Genomic DNA, 22010 nt, shown 5'->3' with positions numbered 1-22010 from the left:
AGAAGGGAGTCCTTGGAGTGCAAGTGAGCCCAGCATTGAGCCAGAGGGAATGAGTACAGCCAGCACGGAGGAAAATTACCACAGGAACATGTCATGGCTTCATGTAAGTAGGAATCTCAGAAAGAGCGCTGAGATCAATTTCTTTTGGCATTGGGGAAGATCTGTGGAGGTAGGATGAAAGACCGTACTAAAAACATCCATCATTTCAGGCTATTAGAAACATTATAGGCTTTTATTTCAGCTGAACCTCTGGATACTCACTAAGACTGGTCTTCTGCTGGATTATATTCATTTGAAGCTTATCTAAGACCAAGGGTGCTTTGTTATAGTTGGCTTGTGAGTCAGTATAAGTCAGGGAAAAAAACCCTGAGGGATCAGACCAGGTTGGTGGTCAAGAGAAACTGAGTGACACAAGGCAAGGCATCACGATAGTTTTATACAGGTCACCACAAATGCTGAGAGCAAGGTCATGGTGTCAGTCTTGAGTCTGTATTAGATCAAATTGTAAACTAGGACACGGAGATTCTAAGATGATGAAGGTCACACCTCAAAGGGCTCTCCAGAGGGCACAGGCAGGAGGGAATCCCAAGCACAGATTACAGTTCAAGGTTTGACCTGGGTGTAAAGAAAGGAAAAGAAAGGTCGGGAAGCATGATGTGAGATCCACAGTTGGCAGGGTACTGCCAGCACTATTATTATCATCATTTTTTAACATCTTTATTGGAGTATGATTGCTTTACAATGACGTGTTAGTTTCTGCTTTATAACAAAGCAAATCAGCTATACATATGCATATATCCCCATACCTCCTCCCTCTTACATTTCCCTCCCATCTTCCCTATCCCACCCCTCTAGGTGGTCACAAAGCACCGAGCTGATCTCCCTGTGCTATGCGGCTGCTTCCGACTAGCTATCTATTTTACATTTAGTAGTGTATATATGTCCATGCCACTCTCTCACTTCATACCAGTTTACACTTCCCCCCACCCTGTGACCTCAAGTCCATTCTCTACGTCTGCATATTTATTCCTATCCTGCCCTTAGGTTCTTCAGAACTTTTTTTTTTTAGATTCCATATATATGTGTTAACATATGGTATTTGTTTTTCTCTTTCTGACTTACTTCACTCTGTATGACAGACTCTAGGTCCATCCACCTCACTACAAATAACTCAATTTCGTTTCTTTTTATGGCCGAGTAATATTCCATTGTATATATGTGCCACATCTTCTTTATCCATTCATCTGTTGATGGACACTTAGGATGCTTCCATGTCCTGGTTATTGTAAATAGAGCTGCAATGAACACTGTCATACATGACTCTTTTGGAATTATGGTTTTCTCAGGATATATGCCCTGTAGTGGCATTGCTGGGTCCTATGGTAGTTCTATTTTTAGTTTTTTAAGGAACCTCCATATTGTTCTCTATACTGGTTGTATCAATTTACATTCCCACCAACAGTGCAAGAGGGTTCCCTTTTCTCCACACCGTCTCCAACATTTTTTGTTTCTAGATTTTTTGATGATGGCCATTCTGACTGGTGTGAGGTGATACCTCATTGTAGTTTTGATTTGCATTTCTCTAATGATTAGTGATGTTGAGCATCCTTTCATGTGTTTGTTGGCAATCTGTATATTTTCTTTGGAGAAATGTCTATTTAGGTCTTCTGCCCATTTTTGGATTGGGTTGTTTGGTTTTTTGATATTGAGCTGCATGAGCTGCCTGTAAGTTTTGGAGATTAATCCTTTGTCAGTTGCTTCATTAGCAAATATTTTCTCCCATTCTGAGGGTTGTCTTTTCATCTTGTTTATGGTTTCCTTTACTGTGCAAAAGCTTTTACGTTTCATGAGGTCCCATTTGTTTATTTTTGTTTTTATTTCCATTTCTCTAGGAGGTGGGTCAAAAAGGATCTTGCTGTGATTTATGTCATAGAGTGTTCTCCCTATATTTTCCTCTAAGAGTTTGATAGTGTCTGGCCTTACATTTAGGTCTTTAATCCATTTTGAGTTTATTTTTGTGTGTAGTGTTAGGGAGTGTTCTAATTTCATTCTTTTACATGTAGCTGTCCAGTTTTCCCAGCACCACTTATTGAAGAGGCCAGCACTATTATTGATCTTAGATATGGAATGTCTCCATCTCCTCTGATTTTAATCTGACTTCCTGGTAGGGTCAGATAAAGGGCTGGCTGGTACCTCACGCTCAGTGTTTACAGTGCTATGCCCTTGGAACTGGTTAATCTCCAGAACTGGCTGATTTTGAGAATCTCTGAGGCAGCTATATTTAAAGTAAACTTTTTAGTGAAGTCCAACCTACATATTAAAAAGCATACAAAATCTTTGTGTACTGCTCAATAAACTTTCACAAAATGGACACATCTGTGTAACCACCACCAGTTCAAGAAGAACATTAGCAGTACCTTAGAAGCCCTACCCGGGCCCTCGACCAGCCACTACTCTCCCCTATTGGTCACTGCCATTCTAACTTCTAAAACCAAAAATTATTTTGTCTGTTTTTGAAATGCATATAATTGGTGACATATGCTGGATACTCTATTGTGTCTGATTTCTTTTTTTCACATAAGTGTAAATCCTCCAGCTTTGTTCTTCTGCAGGGTGGCCTGTTCTATTCTTGGCTATATTCATTTCTATTAGAATCACCTTGTTAATTTCCATAAGAAAGCTTCCACAGCAGCCTTACTTTGAATACAAAGATCATTAAAACTGAGGAATTAAAATCTTTAATAAGTCTTCTAATGTATAAAATGGTCTATCCTCCATTAATTTGTGTTCCATCATTCATTTAGGAGCTCTTCAATTTTATTCAATAATGCTTTTTAGTTTTGTGTACCGTTAACCCTCTGGAAGTGTTTGTGTAAGACCAGAGTTATTTATTCTTTAAATATTTAGAAGGGGTCACTGGTAGAACCTTCTAGATCTAAAAATTTCTTTGTAGTAAAATTATTAATTACAGATTTAATTTATGTAATATAATTAAGATTTCTCCAGGGAGCAGATTGGGCAAATTGATTTTTTTTCCTAGGAATTTGTTAATTTAATCCAAATATTCACATTTATTAACAAAAAGATGTTTATAATATTCTCTTTTTTTAATTTATTGAAGTATAGCTGATTTACAATGTTGTGTTAATTTCTACTCTACAGCAGTGATTCAGTCATACATATATACATATATTTTCTTTTTCATATTCTTTTTCATCATGGTTTATCACAGGATATTGACTATAGTTCCCTGTGCTATACAGTAGAACCTTGTTGTTTATCTATTCTATTTATAATAGTTTGCATCTGTTAATCCCAAACTCCCAGTCCATCCCTCCCCCACATCCCCTATTCTTTGGCAATGACAAGTCTGTTCTCTATGTCTGTGAGTCTGTTTCTGTTTCGTAGATAAGTTCATTTGTGTCATGTTTTAGATTCCACATATAAGTGATATCATGTGGTATTTGTCTTTCTCTGTCTGGCTTACTTCACTTAGTATGAAAATCTTGAGGCCCATCTATGTTGCTGCAAGTGACATTATTTCATTCTTTTTATGGCTGAGCAATATTCCATTGTGTGTATATATATATGTATGTATGTATGTGTATATATATATATATATACCACATCTTTATCCGTTCATCTGTCAGTGGACATTTAGGTTGTTCCCATGTCTTAGCTATTGTAAATAGTGCTGCTATGAACACTGAGGTGCCTGAATCTTTTTTTTTTTTTTTTTTGGCGGTATGCGGGCCTCTCACTGTTGTGGCCTCTCCCGTTGCGGAGCACAGGCTCCGGACGCGCAGGCTCAGCGGCCATGGCTCACGGGCATAGCCGCTCTGCGGCATGTGGGATCTTCCCAGACCGTGCAACTTAGGTTGCTTCCATGTCCTGGCTACTGTAAATAGTGCTGCAATGAACATTGGGATAGATGTCTCTTTTTGAATTATGGTTTTCTCAGGGTATATGCTCAGTAGTGGGATTGCTGGGTCATATGGTAGTTCTATTTTTAGTTTTTTAAGGAACCTCCATACTGTTTTCCATAGTGGTTGTATCAATTTACATTCTTCCCAACAGTGCAGGAGGGTTCCCTTTTCACCACATCCTTTCCAGTGTTTATTGTTTCTAGATTTTTTCATAATAGCCATTCTGACCACTGTGAGGTGATACCTCATTGTAGTTTTGATTTGCATTTCTCTAATGATCAGTGATGTTGAACATCTTTTCATGTACTTCTAGCTCATCTGTATATCTTCCTTGGTGAAATGTCTATTTAGCTCTTCTGCCCATTTTTTAATTGGATTGTTTGCTTTTTTGATATTGAGCTCCATGAGCTGTTTGTATATTTTGGAGATTAATCCTTTGTTCTTTCATTTGCAAATATTTTCTCCCATTCTGAGGGTTGTCTTTTTGTCATGTTTTAGGGTTTCCTTTGCTGTGCAAAATCTTTTAAGTTTAATTAAGTCCCATTTCTTTATTTTTGTTTTTATTTCCATTACTCTAGGAGGTGGGTCTAAAAAGATCTTGCTGTGGTTTATGTCAAAGAGTGTTTTTCCTCTAAGAGTTTGGTAGTTTCTGGTCTTACATTTAGGTCTTTAATCCATTTTGAGTTTATTTTTGTGTTTGGTGTTAGTGTTCTAATTTCATTCTTTTACATGTATCTGTCCAGTTTTCCCAGCACCACTTATTGAAGAGGCTGTCCTTTCTCCACAGTATGTTCTTGCCTCCTTTGTCATAAATTAAATGACCATATGTGTGTGGGTTTATCTCTGGGCATTCTATCCTGTACCATTGATCTATATTTCTGTTTGTGTGCCAGTACCATACTGTCTTGATTACTGTAGCTTTGTGGTATAGTTTGAAGTCAGGGAGCCTGATTCTTCCAACTCCATTTTTCTTTCTCAAGGTTGCTTTGGCTATTCGGGATCTTTTGTGTTTCCATACGAATTGTAAAATTTTTTGTTCTATTTCTGTGAAGAATGCCATTGGTAGTTTGATAGGTATTGCCTTGAATCTGTAGATTGCTTTGGGTAGTATAGTCATTTTCACAATACTGGTTCTTCCAATACAAGAACATGGTATGTTTCTCCATCTGTTTATGTCATCTTTGATTTCTTTCATCAGTGTCTTACAGTTTTCTGAGTACAAGTCTTTTGCCTCCTTAGGCAGGTTTATTCCTAGGTATTTTATTCTTTTTGTTACAGTGGTGAATGGGATTGTTTCCTTAATTTCTCTTTCTGATCTTTTGTTGGTGATGTATAAGAATGCCAGATATTTCTGTGCATTAATTTTGTATCCTGCAACCTTACCAAATTCATTGATTAGTTCTAGTAGTTTTCTGGTGGCATCTTTAGTATTTTCTATGTATAGTATCATGTCATCTGCAAACAGTGACAGTTTTACTTCTTCTTTTCCAGTTTGTATTCCTTTATTTCTTTTTCTTCTCTGATTGCCATGGCTAGGACTTCCAAAACTATTTTGAATAAGAGTGGTGAGAGTGGACATCCTTGTCTTGTTCCTGATCTTAGTGGAAATGCTTTCAGTTTTTCACAATTGATTATGCTGCTTGCTGTGGGTTTGTCGTATATGGCCTTTATTATGTTGAGGTAGGTTCCCTCTATGCCCATTTTCTGGAGAGTTTTTATCATAAATAAGTGTTGAATTTTATCAAAAGCTTTTTCTGCATCTGTTGAGATGATCACATGGTTTTAATTCCTTAATTAGTTAATGTGGTGTATCACATTGATTGATTTGCATATTTGAAGAATCCTTGTATCCCTGGGATAAATCCCATTAGATCATGGTGTATGATCCTTTTAATGTGTTGCTGGATTCTGTTAGCTAGTATTTTGTTCAGGATTTTTGCATCTATGTTCATCAGTGATATTGGTCTATAATTTCCTTTTTCTGTGATATCTTTTTCTGGTTTTTGTATCAGCGTGATGGTGCCTTTGTAGAATGAATTTGGGAGTTTCTCCCTCTGCAATTTTTTGGAAGAGTTTGAGAAGGATAGGTGTTAGTTCTTCTGTTAATGTTTGATAGAATTCGCCTGTGAAGCCATCTGGTCCTGGACTTTTGTTTGTTGGAAGATTTTTAATTGCAGTTTCAATTTCATTACTGTGATAGGTGTGTTTATATTTTCTAATTCTTCCTGGTTCAGTCTGGGAAAATTGTACCTTTCCAAGAATTTGTCCATTTCTTTGTGTTTTTCCATTTTATTTTCACATAGTTATTTGTAGTAGTCTCTTATAATCCTTTGTATTTCTGTGGTGTCAGTTGTGATTTCTCCTTTTTCATTTCTAATTTTATTGATTTGCATCCTCTCCCTTTTTTTCTTGTTGAGTCTGGCTAAGAGTTTATCAATTTTGTTTATCTTCTCAAAGAACCAGCTTTTAGTTTTATTGACCTTTGCTATTTTCTTTGTTTCTGTTTCACTTATTTCTGCTCTGGTATTTATGCTTTCTTTCCTTCTACTGACTTTGGGTTTTTTTATTCTTCTTTCTCTAGTTTTTTTAAGTGTAGGATTAAATTTTTTATTTGAGATTTTTCTTGTTTCTTGAGGTGAGATTGAATTGCTATAAACTTCCCTATTAGAACAGCCTTTGCTTCATCCCATAGATTTTGGATCATCGTGTTTTCATTGTCATTTGTTTCTATGTGTTTTTTAATTTCTTCTTTGATTTCTTCACTGATCTCTTGGTTATTTAGTAGTTCACTGTTTAGCCTCCTGTATTTGTGTTTTGTACAGTTTTTTTTTTCCTGTAATTGATTTCCAATATCATAGCGTTGTGGTCCAAAAAGATGCTTGACATGATTTCAATTTTCTTAAATTTTCCAAGGCTTGATTTGTGACCCAAGATGTGATCTATCTGGGAGAATATTCCAGGTGCACTTGAGCAGAAATTGTATTCTGCCTCTTTTGGGTGGAATATTCTGTAAATATCAATTAAATCTATCTGATCTATTGTGTCATTTAAAGATTGTATTTCCTTATTTATTTTCTGTTTGGATGATCTGTCCATTCATGTAAGTGGCGTGTTAAAATCCCCACTATTTTTGTGTTACTGTCAGTTTCTCCTTTCATGGTTGTTAGCATTTGCCTTATGTATTGAGGTGCTCGTATGCTGGGTGCATAAACATTTATAATTGTTATATCTTCTTCTTGGATTAATCCTTTGATCGTTACATAGTGTCCTTCTTTGTCTCTTGTAGTAGTCTTTATTTTAAAGTCTACTTTATCTGATACAAGTATTGCTCCTCCAGCTTTCTTTTCATTTCCATTTGCATGGAATATCTTTTTCCATCCCTTCACTTTCAGTTTGTATATGTCCCTAGGTCAGAAGTGAATCTCTTGTAGACAGCATATATCTAGATCTTCTTTATCCATTCAGCCAGTCTGTGTCTTTTGGTTGGGGCCTTTAATCCATTTACATTCAAGGTTATTATCAACATGTATGTTCCTATTACCATTTTCTTAATTGTTTTGGGTTTGTTTTTGTGGGTCTTTTTCATCTCTGGTGTTTCCCACCTGGAGAGGTTTCTTTAGCATTTGTTGTAAAGCTGGTTTGGTGGTGCTGAATTCTCTTAGGTTTTGCTTGTCTGAAAAGCTTTTGATTTCTTCATAAAATCTGAATGAGATCCTTGCTTGGTAGAGTAATCTTGGTTATAGGTATTTTTCTTTCATCACTTTAAGTATATCCTGCCACTCCCTTCTGGCCTGCAGAGTTTCTGCTGAAAAATCAGTTGATAGCCTTATGGGGTTTCCTTTATATGTCATATTTGTTTTTCCCTTGCTGCTTTTAATATTTTTGTTTCAATTTAGTTTTTGTTAGTTTGATTACTATGTGTCTTCGTGTGTTTTTCCTAGGGTTTATCCTGTACAGGACTCCATGTGCTTCCTGGACTTGGGTGACTATTTCCTTTCCCATGATAGGGAAGTTTTCAACTCTAATCTCCTCACATATTTTCTCAGATGCTTTCTTTTTCTCTTCTTCTTCAGGGACCCCTGTAATTCGAATGTTGGTGTGTTTAGTGTTATCCCAGAGGTCTCTGAGGTTGTCTTCAATTCTTTTCATTCTTTTTTCTTTATTGTGCTCCTTGGTGGTTATTTCCACCCTTTGTCTTCCAGCTCACTTATTCGTTCTTCTGCCTCACTTATTCTGTTATTGATTCCTTCTAGTGTATTTTTCATTTCAGTTATTGTGCTGTCCATCTCTGTTTGTTTGTTCTTTAGTTCTTCTAGATCTTTGTTAAACACTTGTATTTTCTCAATGTGTGCTTCCCTTCTCTTTCCGAGATTCTGGATCATCTTTACAATCATTACTCTGAATTCTTTTTCAGGTAGGTTACCTATTTCCTCTTCATTTACTTGGTCTTGCAGGTTTTTACATTGCTCCTTCATCTGTGACATATTTTTTTGCCATTTCTCTCTTTTTTTTTTTTTTTTTTTTTTAGTGAGTGGGATTGTGTTCCTGTCTTACTGGTTGCTTGGCCTGAGGCTTCCAGCACTGAAGTTTGTAGGCTGTTGGGTAGAGCTGGGTCTTGGTGCTGAGATGAGGGCCTCCGTGAGACCTCACTCTGATGAATATTCCCTGGGGTATGAGGTTCTCTGTTAGTCCAGTGGTTCAGACTCAGAGCTCCCACAGCAGGAGCTTTGGCCCAACCCCCAGCTTCTGAACCAAGATCCCGCAAGCCATGTGGGATGGCAAAACAAACAAACAAACAAACAAAAAACAATTACAAAGTAAAAAATAAAATTATACTAGGAAACTAACAGATATGTTAGAAAGAATATAAAAATAAAAATATAGATGAATCAACAACCAGAAGGTACAACAGTACCACAAGAGTAAGAAAGAGGAGGAGGGAAAAGAGAAAAACAAAAAAGAAAAGAAAAAAAGGGGAAAAGGCCTTGGCTGTGGAGGGCGGGGCCTAAGTAAAGGTGAGGTTTGGGTCGGGGGCAGGGGCTATGCTTAGGACCCACAGGGCTGGAAAAGGCCCTGGGAGCTGTGGGGGGTGGTGCTTAGGCTCAAGGAAGAGAAGGGGCTGGGCATGCCCCCACCCCGGTCTCAGAGGGTAGGGGACCTCACCTGGGAGCCCAGCAGGCTTTCTGGGCTCGAGTGCCTGGGGTGAACGCCCTCCACTCCTCTCCTTCTCCTCCTGGAGGGCCCCTCCCACCTACCTCTCCTGATCTCCCCAGCCTCCCTCCTATGCCCCCAAGCACCCACGTGGCCTGGAGGGGGCCTTGAAGGGCAGAGGACTGGCCTGGGAGCTCAGCAGTTTCCCCAGGCCCAAGTGGGTGGAGCAGTCACCTTCCTCTCCTCTTCCCTCCTCCTGGAGGGACCCTCCCTTCTGCCTCTCCTGATCTCCCTGGCCTCAGGGACACCTATCCTGTCTGGCCTCCACTTCTCCTCCTCCCCCGTCCCCCCACATCCTACCAGTTCACTTGGGGGTTCCTCCTGTCTCCTTGGGCATCAGGGTCCCCCACCAGTGGGTGGCAGATGCCCTAGTTGTGGGGAGATGCTGTATAATATTTTCTTAAGATCATCTTAAATTTCATGAGATCTACAGTAATGTGCCTGTATCATTTCTGATATTGGTAGGTTTTATCTTTTCTTTCTCTTTTTTTGATCAGTCTTGCTAGAAGTTTATCAGTTTTATTAGTCAAAGAACCATTTTTTGGCCAGATTCAAGAATAACAAGGGAAGGTTTACAGTTCTTCTTTGTGCCCTGACTCATATTAGTATAAACAGGAATATCAGGGATCTTCAATGAATCTTGAGAGAGATCTGGATATTCTGTTCAGACAACACCTATTTTTTTTTTAAACTTTGAAGAGTATGAGGTATTGTTAGCTGAGTTTGAGAGGGGTGCATTGTTACTGTTATTTACATTTGTCTCAGATTAAGCAGGATCTCTCATTCCTAAGGAAATGCATGGCAGCCCTTTCTAGAGGTTCGATTGGTCTTATCTGTGTAGACTTACTTTATGTTCTCCATTCAATGTGGCACATGGTCTCGCACAGTTTAGGTGTTGGGGTGGGAACTAGTTTCATGAAGGATAGAATCATTCAGAAGATTACTCTGTGCAGATTTGACTAAACTTGCAGCTCTAGGAATGCTACTGCCCTTTTAGGAAGGCAACTTAAGAAGTTATCATCTCAAGGCCCTTCATTTCTTTTCTTAAAATAACCATATCATTTAAATCAACTGAGTTCTTTTCTGTAATACTACTTGAGAAGTCTAGAAGATATGAAGATTTGAGCCAGATCAAGCCACAAGTGAAGAGCTAGAATAGCCCAAAAGCTGAAAACAAATTAGTTTGTAGAGAGGGAAATGAAGTGCTACACTGGGTTTCAAGGCCCAGTTGAAGGTTAGAGGCTAGGGTGGAAGATGCAGAAATGTTTTCATGTTCCATGTAGGTGGGCTGGAGTTAAAGACATCCCACAGCTGTCAAAGGCCAGCCAAATCCTTTGGGATGGAGCTTCTCATTAGTTTCTGCTCTTCTCCTGGCTCCTTCTACAACATAAGAGCTGAAAAAATAATACATTTTAATTTCAGAATCTTCATTTGAAAATATTTGGGAATCAGACGCTCCCCGATAATTGTTTCAACTTTTGAAGAGCACTTAACCTTGTATAATTTCAAAAAGAACTTTCTATCAAGTGTGAATCCAGGGAGCAAAAGAAGCCACGTACATAAAGGCTTGTAACCCTTTGTTCTCTTGTGGGAATTATTATTCTCTGTGGAATTATTGTGATTTTAAGACCCATTAAAGAAAGTTGACATTCTCACTTTTCACCTTCCACCCCACATCGTCGTTCACAGTTGGTCTGTACCCTGGTTGCCTGGTTGAGCTTCAGTGATGTCTGTGTTCCAGGTCATGATCTTGCTGTGCAATCAGCAAAGCTTCATCTGCACCCACGTTGACTACTGCCACCCTCACTGCTACCTGCACCACAGCCGCTCCTGTGCCCGGCTCGTCAGGGCCATTAAGCTGCTCTACGGAGACTCCGTGGACTCCCTCCGAGAGAGCAGCAGCGTCAGCAATGTGGCTCTCCGGGGCAAGAAGCAGAAAGAGGTGAGCGAATGATCACATGATAATATACCAATGATAGGGAAAGTGATGTCCTAACAATCTTTTCTCTGGAAATGCAAACTTCAGCCTACTGCAGTTGCATAAACCAGGCTACAGATCTGTGTGATTTCGAGCAAAATTAGAAGATGGGTACAAAAAAGACAAGTGCCAAAAAATAAATAAATAAATAAAAGACAAGTGCTTTGTCTTCATGTCCATGAGCAAACATGGGCTCAACTCTTTTCCCAGGCTTATTTCTACAAATAAATATGAACTCAAAGGGGCACTGGTGATAAGTAGGTTGCTGTGGTAGGAAGAATAATGTCCCCCCAAAGGTATCCGATTTCTAATCCCTGGAACCTGTGAATATGCTACCTCACCTGGCAAAAGGGATTTTGCCTATGTGAGTAAATTAAGTATCTTATAATGGGGAGATTATCCTGGATTAGCCAAGTGGGCTGAACGTAGTCAGAGGTAGAGATGGAGATGTGATGACAGAAGCAGAGGTCAGAATGATGCAGGGTAGTGAGTCCAGGCAGCCTCTGGAAGCTGGAAAGGGCAAGGAAATGGATGATTCCCTAGAGCCTCCAGAAGGAACACAGCCCTGCCAATTCATTTTAGACTTCTGACCTAGAGAACTGTTAAGATAATAAATTTGTGTTATATTTTTGCCAGGAAGGTTTTAGTGATTTGTTACAGCAGTAATAGGAGACTGATACAGTTATAGCTTAAGAAATAAGCAATAAATGGCCCAACTGTTCACTGGTAAATAATAGAGTCAAATCAGACTAAAGGAAACTTCTTCAAGAAACTGTTACATTTTCTAAGCATTCAGCTGCACTTTCCTGAAAACTGAACAGCTGAACTGGCAGAAGATGAAGACAGTAACCAGGGCTGCCGTGCTTCTGCCAGGGAAGCCCTGAGTTACCCATCTGCCCCTGAACAGGCGTGATGGCCAAGATGCTCTACTGCATGCTGCTGGCCGCCCCTGCAGCTGCTTCTCACAAGTGGATCTGCCAAGAGATCTTTATATAATCCCTATTCATTTCGATGAGCATTCATTGTGCACCTGCTGTTGGCACAATATGAGGCCAGATATTCTTGGAGAAATAAAAAATAATTAAGCAGGAGTAGAGGTTATTTCTGTTGATACTAAAGAGTTTGTGAACCAGGTTTGGTGGGGTGGGAGGATGGCAATAAAATACAAATCAAACTAGAGAATATAAACAATAACAAAAAATGCACTGTAATGCTTTAGCACTCACAAAAGGGATTTATTTAATTATGATTTTTAAAATTTTGAAAGCAATATGGGTATATGGAAGAAATTTTGGCTAATACAAGAGCTCCTAAAGAGATCCTAAAGAAAAAAAATATGTATCTCATGCGTATCATAAGTGTGCTAATTTGCCTTCTGGAAAATGACCTTTTAGTATTTTCTTCAAAGCATATGTATGAGCGTATAAGGTAGGTATACATCACTGACAAAGTACTTTTTGATTCTTGCAAATCTTGTGCAGGAGACACTCTTCATCACATTTTACAGATGAAAATGTTGAGGTTCAGAAAGATGGGATTGTCCACATTTCACATCTAGAACAGCTAGACTTTAATTTATAAACATGGAATTTCAAAGTCAGGGCTTTTTCAACTAGACTCTATTGCATCTACCGGTATTCAAACTATACAAATTCTGAGGGGAAATCAGGTGGGGAAACTACATGAACTGCTAAATGATGACATAAACAGAAAAATATGTATGTGTATATATGTTTGTATGTGTATGCAGGTACATAGACATGCATTTATGTTTGAGATACATGCATACATTTATGTTTGAGATACATATATGTTTGAGATATATATGTGTATATATGTTTGTATTCATGTACATAGACATGCATTTATTTTTGAGATACATGTATGTACACACATGTATCTCAAACATAAATGACACTTCATACAAAGAAAACCTATTTTTATTTAGGTAAGTTCTCCTTCATATAAAAACTCCCTTAGCTTTAGAAGAAAACCATATATGTTGAAAATTGTAAAAATACGCCAACCTAATGTTCATTGTTCACCATACACATGCTGAGATTTCTTACTTTCATACCTTTGCTCCAGCTGTATCTTCACCTGTAATCTACATGTGGCTGAACCCAAACATCCTTCAAGATCCAGCTCAAGTGCCACCTCCTTCTTTTCTGATCTCCCTAGCATTTACCACTGGGCATACTGCAGGTGGATGATTAATGACGTTGTCTATTCCTTCTTCCTCTAAACTACAATGATGGTTTACTTGTGCTTTTCACATCCTTCATTCAATTATTCATTCATTCATTGATCCATCCATCCATGGGTCTATTCAGCAAATTTTAAAGAGATTCTGGACCATGCTGAGTCCATACTGTGTTGGGTATAGTAATGGCCAAAGAGATATGGCCCTACCCTTGTAAGATGCACACAGTCTAGTCTAGAGACAGAAATTAATCAAACAAACATCCCAAGTTGATGTAAAATTGCAACAACGATAAGCACAATGAAGAAGAAGCACTCTGTGCTGAGAGATCTTATGAATAAGACTTTGAACCAAGGATGATGGCTGGAGCATGGAGGACCGTGGTGCCTGATGAGGCTGCACAAGCAGGTAGAGAGCAGACCAGGTTGAGCCTCTGAGGCCTTGGGAAGGATTTTAGTCTTTATCCTGTGAATAGTGACAAGCACCAAAAGGTTTTTAAGATTGCTCTGCCTGCAAAGTGGGGCTACTTACATGCCTATTTCTCTTCTCACTTAATTATAAAGCTTCTTGAGAACTGAGGCAGTCTTACACATTTTGCATCCTGTGTGATACCTAACAGACTACCTCACTATGGCAGAGAGACTATAATATTGAGTGAGTGAGTGGGCTATAGAGTTCTATGATATTTCATGAGTGCCTTTCACCTCTGGTCCATCCAGGACACTGGCCTGAAGCAGCAGAAAAGGTTACCAACCTTACATGTTGCTTACATTTTTGAAAGGGAAAGTAAAGCAAGAGTATAAGTGTTCCCTAACCCTAACACACTTAAATTAGTCATGCAGGTGGAGAGCTGAAAAGATGTATTGAGTCTTCTGTGATAAACATTTTATTTCCAAAATGCCAGCCTCCTGTTCAAGCTTCTTTTTTATTCTCTCATGATGTTTCCATTTGCCTGTTCTGAATCTGTCACATAAATGAACAATGCCCACATTTTCAGAGCCCAAATGAAAACAGAGTAGGCAATAAATCAAGAATAAAAGCAGTGATTCTGATTAAAATCGAGACTTATGAGCAATTGGTATTTCATTCGTGTTTCCTTTTTAATTGGTTTTTATGGCAGAATATATTTGTGGCAGCTAGTACATTTTGTAACCCTTCTAACTCTGATCAATCTGCTAATCTACATTTCAGTGCTCAGAGACTCCCTGTACATTCTGTTAGACTGTTTTAGTGCACTTCCAAATTTGAGAGGTTTAGATAAGCTATCATTATATATATCACCTTCACCAAAAGGTGAATTCACCAAAGAATTCTTTGAATTTTCCTGTATATCTGTACCTTGTCTAATGCTATGTTCTAAACATAGTAATGTGCAATTAGTGCTTGCTGATGGAAATGGGTGGATAAAACATTTTTTCCTTTCAGCCAAAAAGGGGAGGTAACTAAGAGGTTATAAGTACCCAAAAAAAGAAAGGGCATAGTGTCCATAAATTTTGTGAAGCCAGTGTAAATGGCAAGAGGCCACCTGATCTCCTGCAGGACTAATATTTTTCTAAAGCTATGGAAAACACAGCTGTGAGGCCAAGACCAAGCCCTAGGTCTTGATTTCATGGGTCAGAATTACTCTTCACTATGATATACATAACTCCTATGTCAAAGATGTATGAGACACAAAGGGTCTGGGTTACCTCTGGGGAAATACTATACTTCTATTGGCATGTTTCTTTCCAGAAACATGAGGCAATCCCTTTCCCAAAGAACCCAGTAGGCTGACTCCAATTTTCCCAAATGTTAAATACCTCATTATTTCCACAGTGTTATCATCATTTATGACATGTATTCTCCTTTTCTACTTATCTTGAATTTTCATTTGTTTGCTAGCTGTCTCTCCTGGTAAGATACACTCTCCAGAAGGGTGTATCATGGGGGTTTTGCTCCTCAGCATATCCTCAGAAGTTAGCCCTGTTCCTGGCAAATGGTTATTTCTTAATAAACATACTTGAATTATTAAATGAATAAGTAAAAATTTTACTTAAACTAATTACGTATTATGCCTCCGTTGTCAATAATATTTTGTTGTGAGTAATAGAAACCCATTGAAATTTGTTCAAATAATTAGAGTTTCTTCAAAGGATATAGCAGAATCTCATGAAACAAAGGACAGGTGGGAAACACAGTCAAGCCTCAAAGGAATGAGATCCAAAGCAGCTGTCCATCTGAGGGTGGACAGTGTCTCATCTCTGCTTCTTTCTGCATCATCCCTGTCTGCTGACTCACCTCTGTTCCCTGACCAGCAACACCTGCTTTATTCATCTTGTACTTAGACTGAAGTCTCAAGGTTGCATCATCATTTCTCAGCCCCAGTAACCATCACTAAATGAATCAGACTCGGTCCCCTAATTCCCTAGGACAGGAATTTGATGGGCCCAACCCCTCCTCTTTCTGATCCAAACACCACAAGTGATAATTCCCTGGACAGTTAAAGGATAGGTTTTGCACTACAGATTTTATCTGAAGTTCTACACCATCCCATAGCAAGCATGTCCCAGTATCCCTGCCAGCTCTTGGGACTGTATAATGTCCTCCCACTGCCCATAGCTTCCTCTGGTAGATCGACTCAACAATGAATGATGTCCTCTATTAGTGATAAATTCTGTCCTTCAGTCTTGGGTTAGTAGTTTTGGTTTTCTTTGCAGTCCCTGATTGATGTGTGTTTCCAACCACCACCTACATCTCACAGTCCAGTGAAATTTCTAACTCTTCAGGAACCACTAATGGTTATAATTATATAATATGGTTATAAATGCCTTCAGAACCAGCCTCCTACTCCATCCATTTTCTTACTCTCTTCTAGCCAAGTTTTACACCACGTTACCAAAGCAAAAAGCAACTGATGATAATGTTGTTAGTCTGAGTCAGGGTCACACCAGTAGAGGACTTTAGGGACCTCACATAGGGTACCCAAGTGCCCATCACATGTGTACCCATCTTTAATACCTGTTTTCAGGCCTGAACAAGTCACTCAAGAAGAGTTCCTAGCCCATCACCCTAGTGTAAAAGCCTTTCCAATTCCCTTCCCTTTCCACTAAAACAAACATCCTCATATCTTGAAGCCAGCAGAACACACCAGGCTTCTTAAGGAAGCATGCCAGGATATTAAATATTTGATATTTGAGAAGCTTGACTTATACCTTCTGTCCCCAGCAGATAGGATTAAACAGAAGCCTACATTTCACAGAGTGTGAGAAACAGACATAAATGTTTGTCCTTTTTCCTCTGAGTATTTTTCTGTATCTGCTTGCTTAAAATTCCTATAAATTAATCAAAAGTATTGTTCAAAGGTAACCCTGAAAAGTTAAAGTGTCCAGCCAAAGGAGAAAGCAATAAAATATTTTCAAAATTTAAAAATCAATTTTAAAATAACTCTAACAACCTGGGGAATATTCATCATAAAATCACAGTGAAATGAAATGTTTAAAACTGTGTACCACATATATAGCATCGTCACAGCTTTGCTAAGATGCCTAGGGGGACAAAGGGCTGAAAGGAGCCAAATAATGGCCATCACTGAGTTGAGGATTATAAGGATTTTTATTTTCTTCTTCATAGTTTTTTTGTATTTTCCAGGTTTCTGCAATTTACATTTTTTTATAAATAGAATAAAAGCAGAAATATGCCACTTTTTAAATACCTTGATTTTTTTACAAAGTCAGATACACCTCTATATTTATATGGAAAATGATTGCCATATATGATTTTAGAAGTTTTCAAATTATATAAAATAAACATGATATTTATGCTATATTTTGCTTTTACATTCACAGGGGGGAAATAAAGCATTGCAGGATTTCTCTCCCCAGATGATATTTATTCCCAAGCAGGATTTCTCTCTCCAAATGATATGTGTTCCCAAGTATGTGCCTCCACTTTTTTTTTTTTTTTTAAATCTTTAGAAAACACAACAAGAGCTCTGATTCATTTGTTTCCAAGTAGATTCGTTTAAGAGTTCATTCCATACTGGTCACATAACAGATGCATTGTCTTGGGTCTTTTTGTCAGAGTTTTGAAAGACTTCCTTGGAACATGCATGTACTTTTTAAATTTGCTTTTTCTTTCAAAATATCTCCATCTATAACACTGTGAAGCTCTGTTCAGAAATTCTTAAGGAGTTCAGTTGCTTTCCCTTGGCACTGAGGGAGAGAGTGTTTCATTGACATGTCACTGGAAAAACAAATGAGCATTTATACTGTGCAAAGGGATGGATTCCCTGTTTGCACAGCCTGGAGTGCAAAAATGGAGGCATCAGGACTCAGGATAAATAAACAAGGGCCTGCCACCGCTGGAGCAATCATTCTCCCAGCTGCTCTGTCCACTCGATTCCTTGGCACTTAGAGAGTCAGGGGAAGAAAATGTCTCCTCCGTGTGTATGCAGATGTCAGGCTTATTCTGGACCCCGGTTGAGGGGACAATTTAAAAGAAGAGCTGCTGCCTCCAATAGACAAGTATGGGTTTTTAAACAAACAAACAAACAAACAAACAAAAAAACACTTTACCTGGATGATGGATGCTATGAACTCGTACTTCGTTGATGAGTCTTTTATCTTTCACTTCCTAACACTCCTCTGTGAAACATTTTCTCTTCCAAATAATCAACTTGTAACATCCAACCCTTTAAAGGGATTATTAGAGAGAGTGGCTTTTAACTGGCAATATTTAAAAAGATTTGTGTTTTTAACAGCTTGGTGGAATATAATTAGCCCTGAAATGGAAATCAGGAGATCCTGTCCTTTCCTTATTCTACTAATAACCAGTTTTGCAATTTGGTCAAGCTACTCCACCTCTCTGGGTCCTGGTCTCCTCAGTGGTAAAAGAGGAGTTTGTTGCTAAATACCCCTAAGGTACCTTTTCATTACAAAATTAACTGCTTTTATCACTTTCAGAAAGTGCAGGCCCATAAAAAGTCCTTACTGAAATCATCTGTTGCATTAGAACCAGTTGGTTGTTTGGAGAATTTGGAGGAAAACAGCACTGTTGGGTTTTGAGAGAACACAACACTCTTCCTCACCTATCTTATGTTCTTTCCAGTGCTCAGATAAATCATGCCTGAGGACACCTTCACTGAAAAAGAGAGTTTCAGATGCCAACCTAGAGGGGAAAAAGGACTCTGGAATGCTGAAATACATCAGACTACAGGTATTGATGCATAGATCAGAAATGTTCATGGAGCAGTAATATGGAGGGAACTCCAGATATCTTGTTTACTAATGTTTGGGACATACAATGCCAACTGGCACAGTGTTGGCATAAAGACCCCTCTAATTTGGTGAGCAAGAATGCTACCAAGTATGCAAGGAAAAATCCCTACTTGCTGGACAGCCAACTTCCATAGAGACAAGGCTTGGGGGGCTTGGCTAGAACCATGCCTCTTCCCACTCTCTCCACTCTAATGGAGCCAGCTTCCCACCAATGTGTGGTAGCGACGCTCATAGGTCTTGGAATGAGACAGTCGGGTTTCAAATCCTATACCTGCTGCTCTGGCTCTGGGACCTTGGGCAAGTTAACTTAATTTTTCTCAGTTTTAGTTGCCTAATCTCTAAAATGGGGTTTTAACACTAGACCCATCTTAAAGAATTATTGCATGGATTAAAAAAGATAGTATATTTAGCTACTTATCTAGTGCTTGGCCCAGTTATATTGTTATTACAACCTAAACTCTAAATCATAATACATTTCCCAGGGGAAGAGAAAAAAAAAGTTTCATGTTTTTCTAGAAAGTGTTTTAAATGATGGTTAAAGACCTAGACTTGCCCCAAACCTACATTTATCACCAAAATTATTTGAAATAATGGATTAAATGGGATTTTGTTGGCTAACCTGGAGCAATAACCACAATGTATAATGTTTTGAAGGGAAAATGCCATCCAAGTTCACTGGCTTAGAAAACTAACTTTCTGAATGGGACTCCTTTATAAATTAGAGGCTGATCACAGTTTCCAGTGGAAATCAGCTTCTAACAGGAAGGAAGATAAGATGCTATGAAAGTCCACCAGGACTTTAAACACAAAGGTATATTGGCTGGAGTCCTTCTTTCTCACAGAGCTATACTTATTCTACAGTTTATTCCCTAGGTGGTTGCAAATTAATTTTTGTGGTGAAAGTATTATAAAATTAATACGATTTGGGGGTAATTATACATCAACTAATAGGGTGTAAAGCTTATTATACATCATGCCAATAAATACGCTCCCACTTTAGAACGTATTTTAAGGTCATTTAAGGAAAGCAGAGAGAGGGGAAGTGACACTTAACACTCTAGAGGAGTACAGCAATCAGTGTCTTCAAGGATTTTATGACATCATTTCCATCTTTTTCCAGGTGATGAGCCTGTCGCCTGCTCCCTTATCTCTGCTAATCAAGGCAGCACCAATTCTGACAGAGGAGATGTATGGAGACATCCAGCCAGCTGCCTGGGAGCTCCTGCTCAGCATGGATGAGCACATGGCCGGGGCAGCAGGTAAAGAAAGACCACCTGGGACTCTGGTCCTGCCGCCACTCATCCCAGCGTCTAAACAAGAGAGAGGCACATTCATTCCATTTTCACCCTTAGGTCAGATTGCTAGCAATGGCTGGACCTCTAGACAGAGCTGTGCACTAAACAGAAACAGGCCTAGGTTCTGTGTGCACCCTTTTCATGTCACTGTATAGTTTGCACAAGGGCAGCATGTCTCTCCCAAGATGTTCCCAAATTATAGAGAATGATTTCCCCCAGAACCTACATTTTCACTATATTTCACAAAAGATAAAATTCTTTTTGTGCGTTGTGATTTCCCAGATTGACCATGAACAACCATCATTAATTTTATTAAATCTTATGTGAGTAATAGTCTGTGTTCAAATCACAATATCAAAATAAATTTGTGAAATTTAAGTGACGTGTCCAAAGCCACATAGCTAACAAATGGTAGAGGTAGAATCTGGATTCTTCATCGTTTTCCATTTTTTGTGCATATTCCTTTATTTTATAGTTATTTTAATTGAAAATGCACATGGTTAAAATTCAAATAATATGAGTGTATGAAGTTTAAAAGTATCACCCTCTTTCCCATGACTCCCAGTCCTCTTTCTCAGAGGTGACAATTTTTAAATTTCCCAGGAAACCTCTAGGGTAAACTACGCATATATATATATATATATATATATATATATACACACCTATGTATGTATATATTACGTTTCCTTTTTCACACAAATAGGACATACCATAAAGACTTCCGCATTTTGCATTTTGCATTTTTATCTAGGAGACTTTTTTAAGAGTTTATTTGAACAAAAATTGATTCCAATCAGGCAGTGCCAAGCTACAAGTGGTTAGGAGCACTCCACCAAGAGTAGCTCAGGAAGAGACTTTTATAGAGAAAAGGCAGAAGCAAAGAAAAGCAATTATTTATTGTCTGTAGCATAAAGCCTAGTTAGCTGTTTGTGATTGGTTATCCTTAGCATTTTGATTTGTAACCTTGAGGTGTTTATAGGCATAGATTTTGGTTTGCTTATGTAAGCTGCCGTGGCATTAGAGCCACCTCAGTCTAATGGTCTCCTTTTAAAACAACTTAACAATTTCCCCCTTTTGGTCATCCTCTCATATGTGAAAAGTTGACCAAAAATTAGTATTAATGCCACTCTTTGTCACCATCAGAGTTAAGTTTCTCTTGTCTCATTGTGAAACTCATAGTAGGTTATGATGTCATGTCCATGGAAGAATTGTTTTGCTGTTCATCTCGTTGTTCATCTTGTTCCTGTTTCTCCAAGCACAGTAAGACCAGCCAACGTACTGCTGATGGCTGTGAACATACATTTAAGACTGTTGAGAGAAGATAGCACACCACAGAGACTACAGTGATAACTATTAGAAGGATAATATCAAGAGACTGAAGTGTACTCCTTAGCCAGGGCCCCAGTGAACCAAACTAGCTAGTATCAAATAAATCAAAGGATGTACCTGTTTAACCAAGTGGCTTGTTTGTTAATTTTCTGTATTTGCTACAATAGTAGAGATATTGATCAGGGCGCAGCAGGAGACATTTGCTATGGCATATGTTCAGCCAATAACTAATCTAAAGCAATTCTATTATCTAAATTTACCTTAGCAAGAAAATCTTGGGACTTTGGTTGTTCAGCTACGGCCTTAGCAGTAGATTCATCAACAGTTGCCAGAGTTAAGGAGCATTACCTTCCTATGCATTAACAGAGAAAAAAAGCAAGTAGTGAAAAGGCAAAAGGAATAAACGTTTCATATTGGTGTTAAAGACCTTGATCTGCAATCTTGGGAGACAGCTGTCTACCACAAGGTGCCATCTGCCTCTGGGTAAGAACCTCCTTAGTCAATTTTAATTTTAGGTCTCCAGCTGGTATGCAGTTCCAAGAGTTTGGAGAAGCCCTTTTTAACTGAGGGATGTGGACCCAAGGTTCAATTCCATGAGGTTTTCTAAGTAGTTTTAATTGTATATATTGATTAGAATTCTTAATACTTAGAACTGTTTTTTCCTAGTGAAACTAAGATGTAAGCAATTGTGGAGTGTCTGTTATACTAGCATTCTGTGAGTTGGCAAATTTATAAATACATTTCACGATTTCTGGAAGTATATTCTTTCTTAGTAAATTTTTCATGGTGGCACAAAACATGTTTAGTAATAAA

At 38.5% G+C, this 22010-nt stretch overlaps 1 protein-coding gene across 11 annotated transcripts in view; it reads left to right on the top strand.

Annotated features, from left to right (window-relative positions):
* UNC80 (unc-80 homolog, NALCN channel complex subunit) overlaps window positions 1–22010 on the top strand; it is a 242910-nt gene that overhangs the window by 133230 nt on the left and 87670 nt on the right. For all 11 annotated transcript variants that reach the window (XM_067740745.1, XM_067740742.1, XM_067740738.1 and 8 more), the window contains exons 27-30: window positions 3–103; window positions 10879–11079; window positions 18404–18511; window positions 19694–19832. In XM_067740745.1, the coding sequence (XP_067596846.1) occupies window positions 3–103; window positions 10879–11079; window positions 18404–18511; window positions 19694–19832 (549 nt within the window). The remainder of the gene's footprint in view (window positions 1–2; window positions 104–10878; window positions 11080–18403; window positions 18512–19693; window positions 19833–22010) is intronic.

The sequence above is a fragment of the Pseudorca crassidens genome, chromosome 6, assembly GCF_039906515.1.
Source record: "Pseudorca crassidens isolate mPseCra1 chromosome 6, mPseCra1.hap1, whole genome shotgun sequence".
In the NCBI taxonomy this organism is placed as follows: Eukaryota; Metazoa; Chordata; class Mammalia; order Artiodactyla; family Delphinidae; genus Pseudorca; species Pseudorca crassidens.
Note: the sequence above shows the minus strand (reverse complement) of the source record. Positions and strands in the feature narration are given on the sequence as shown.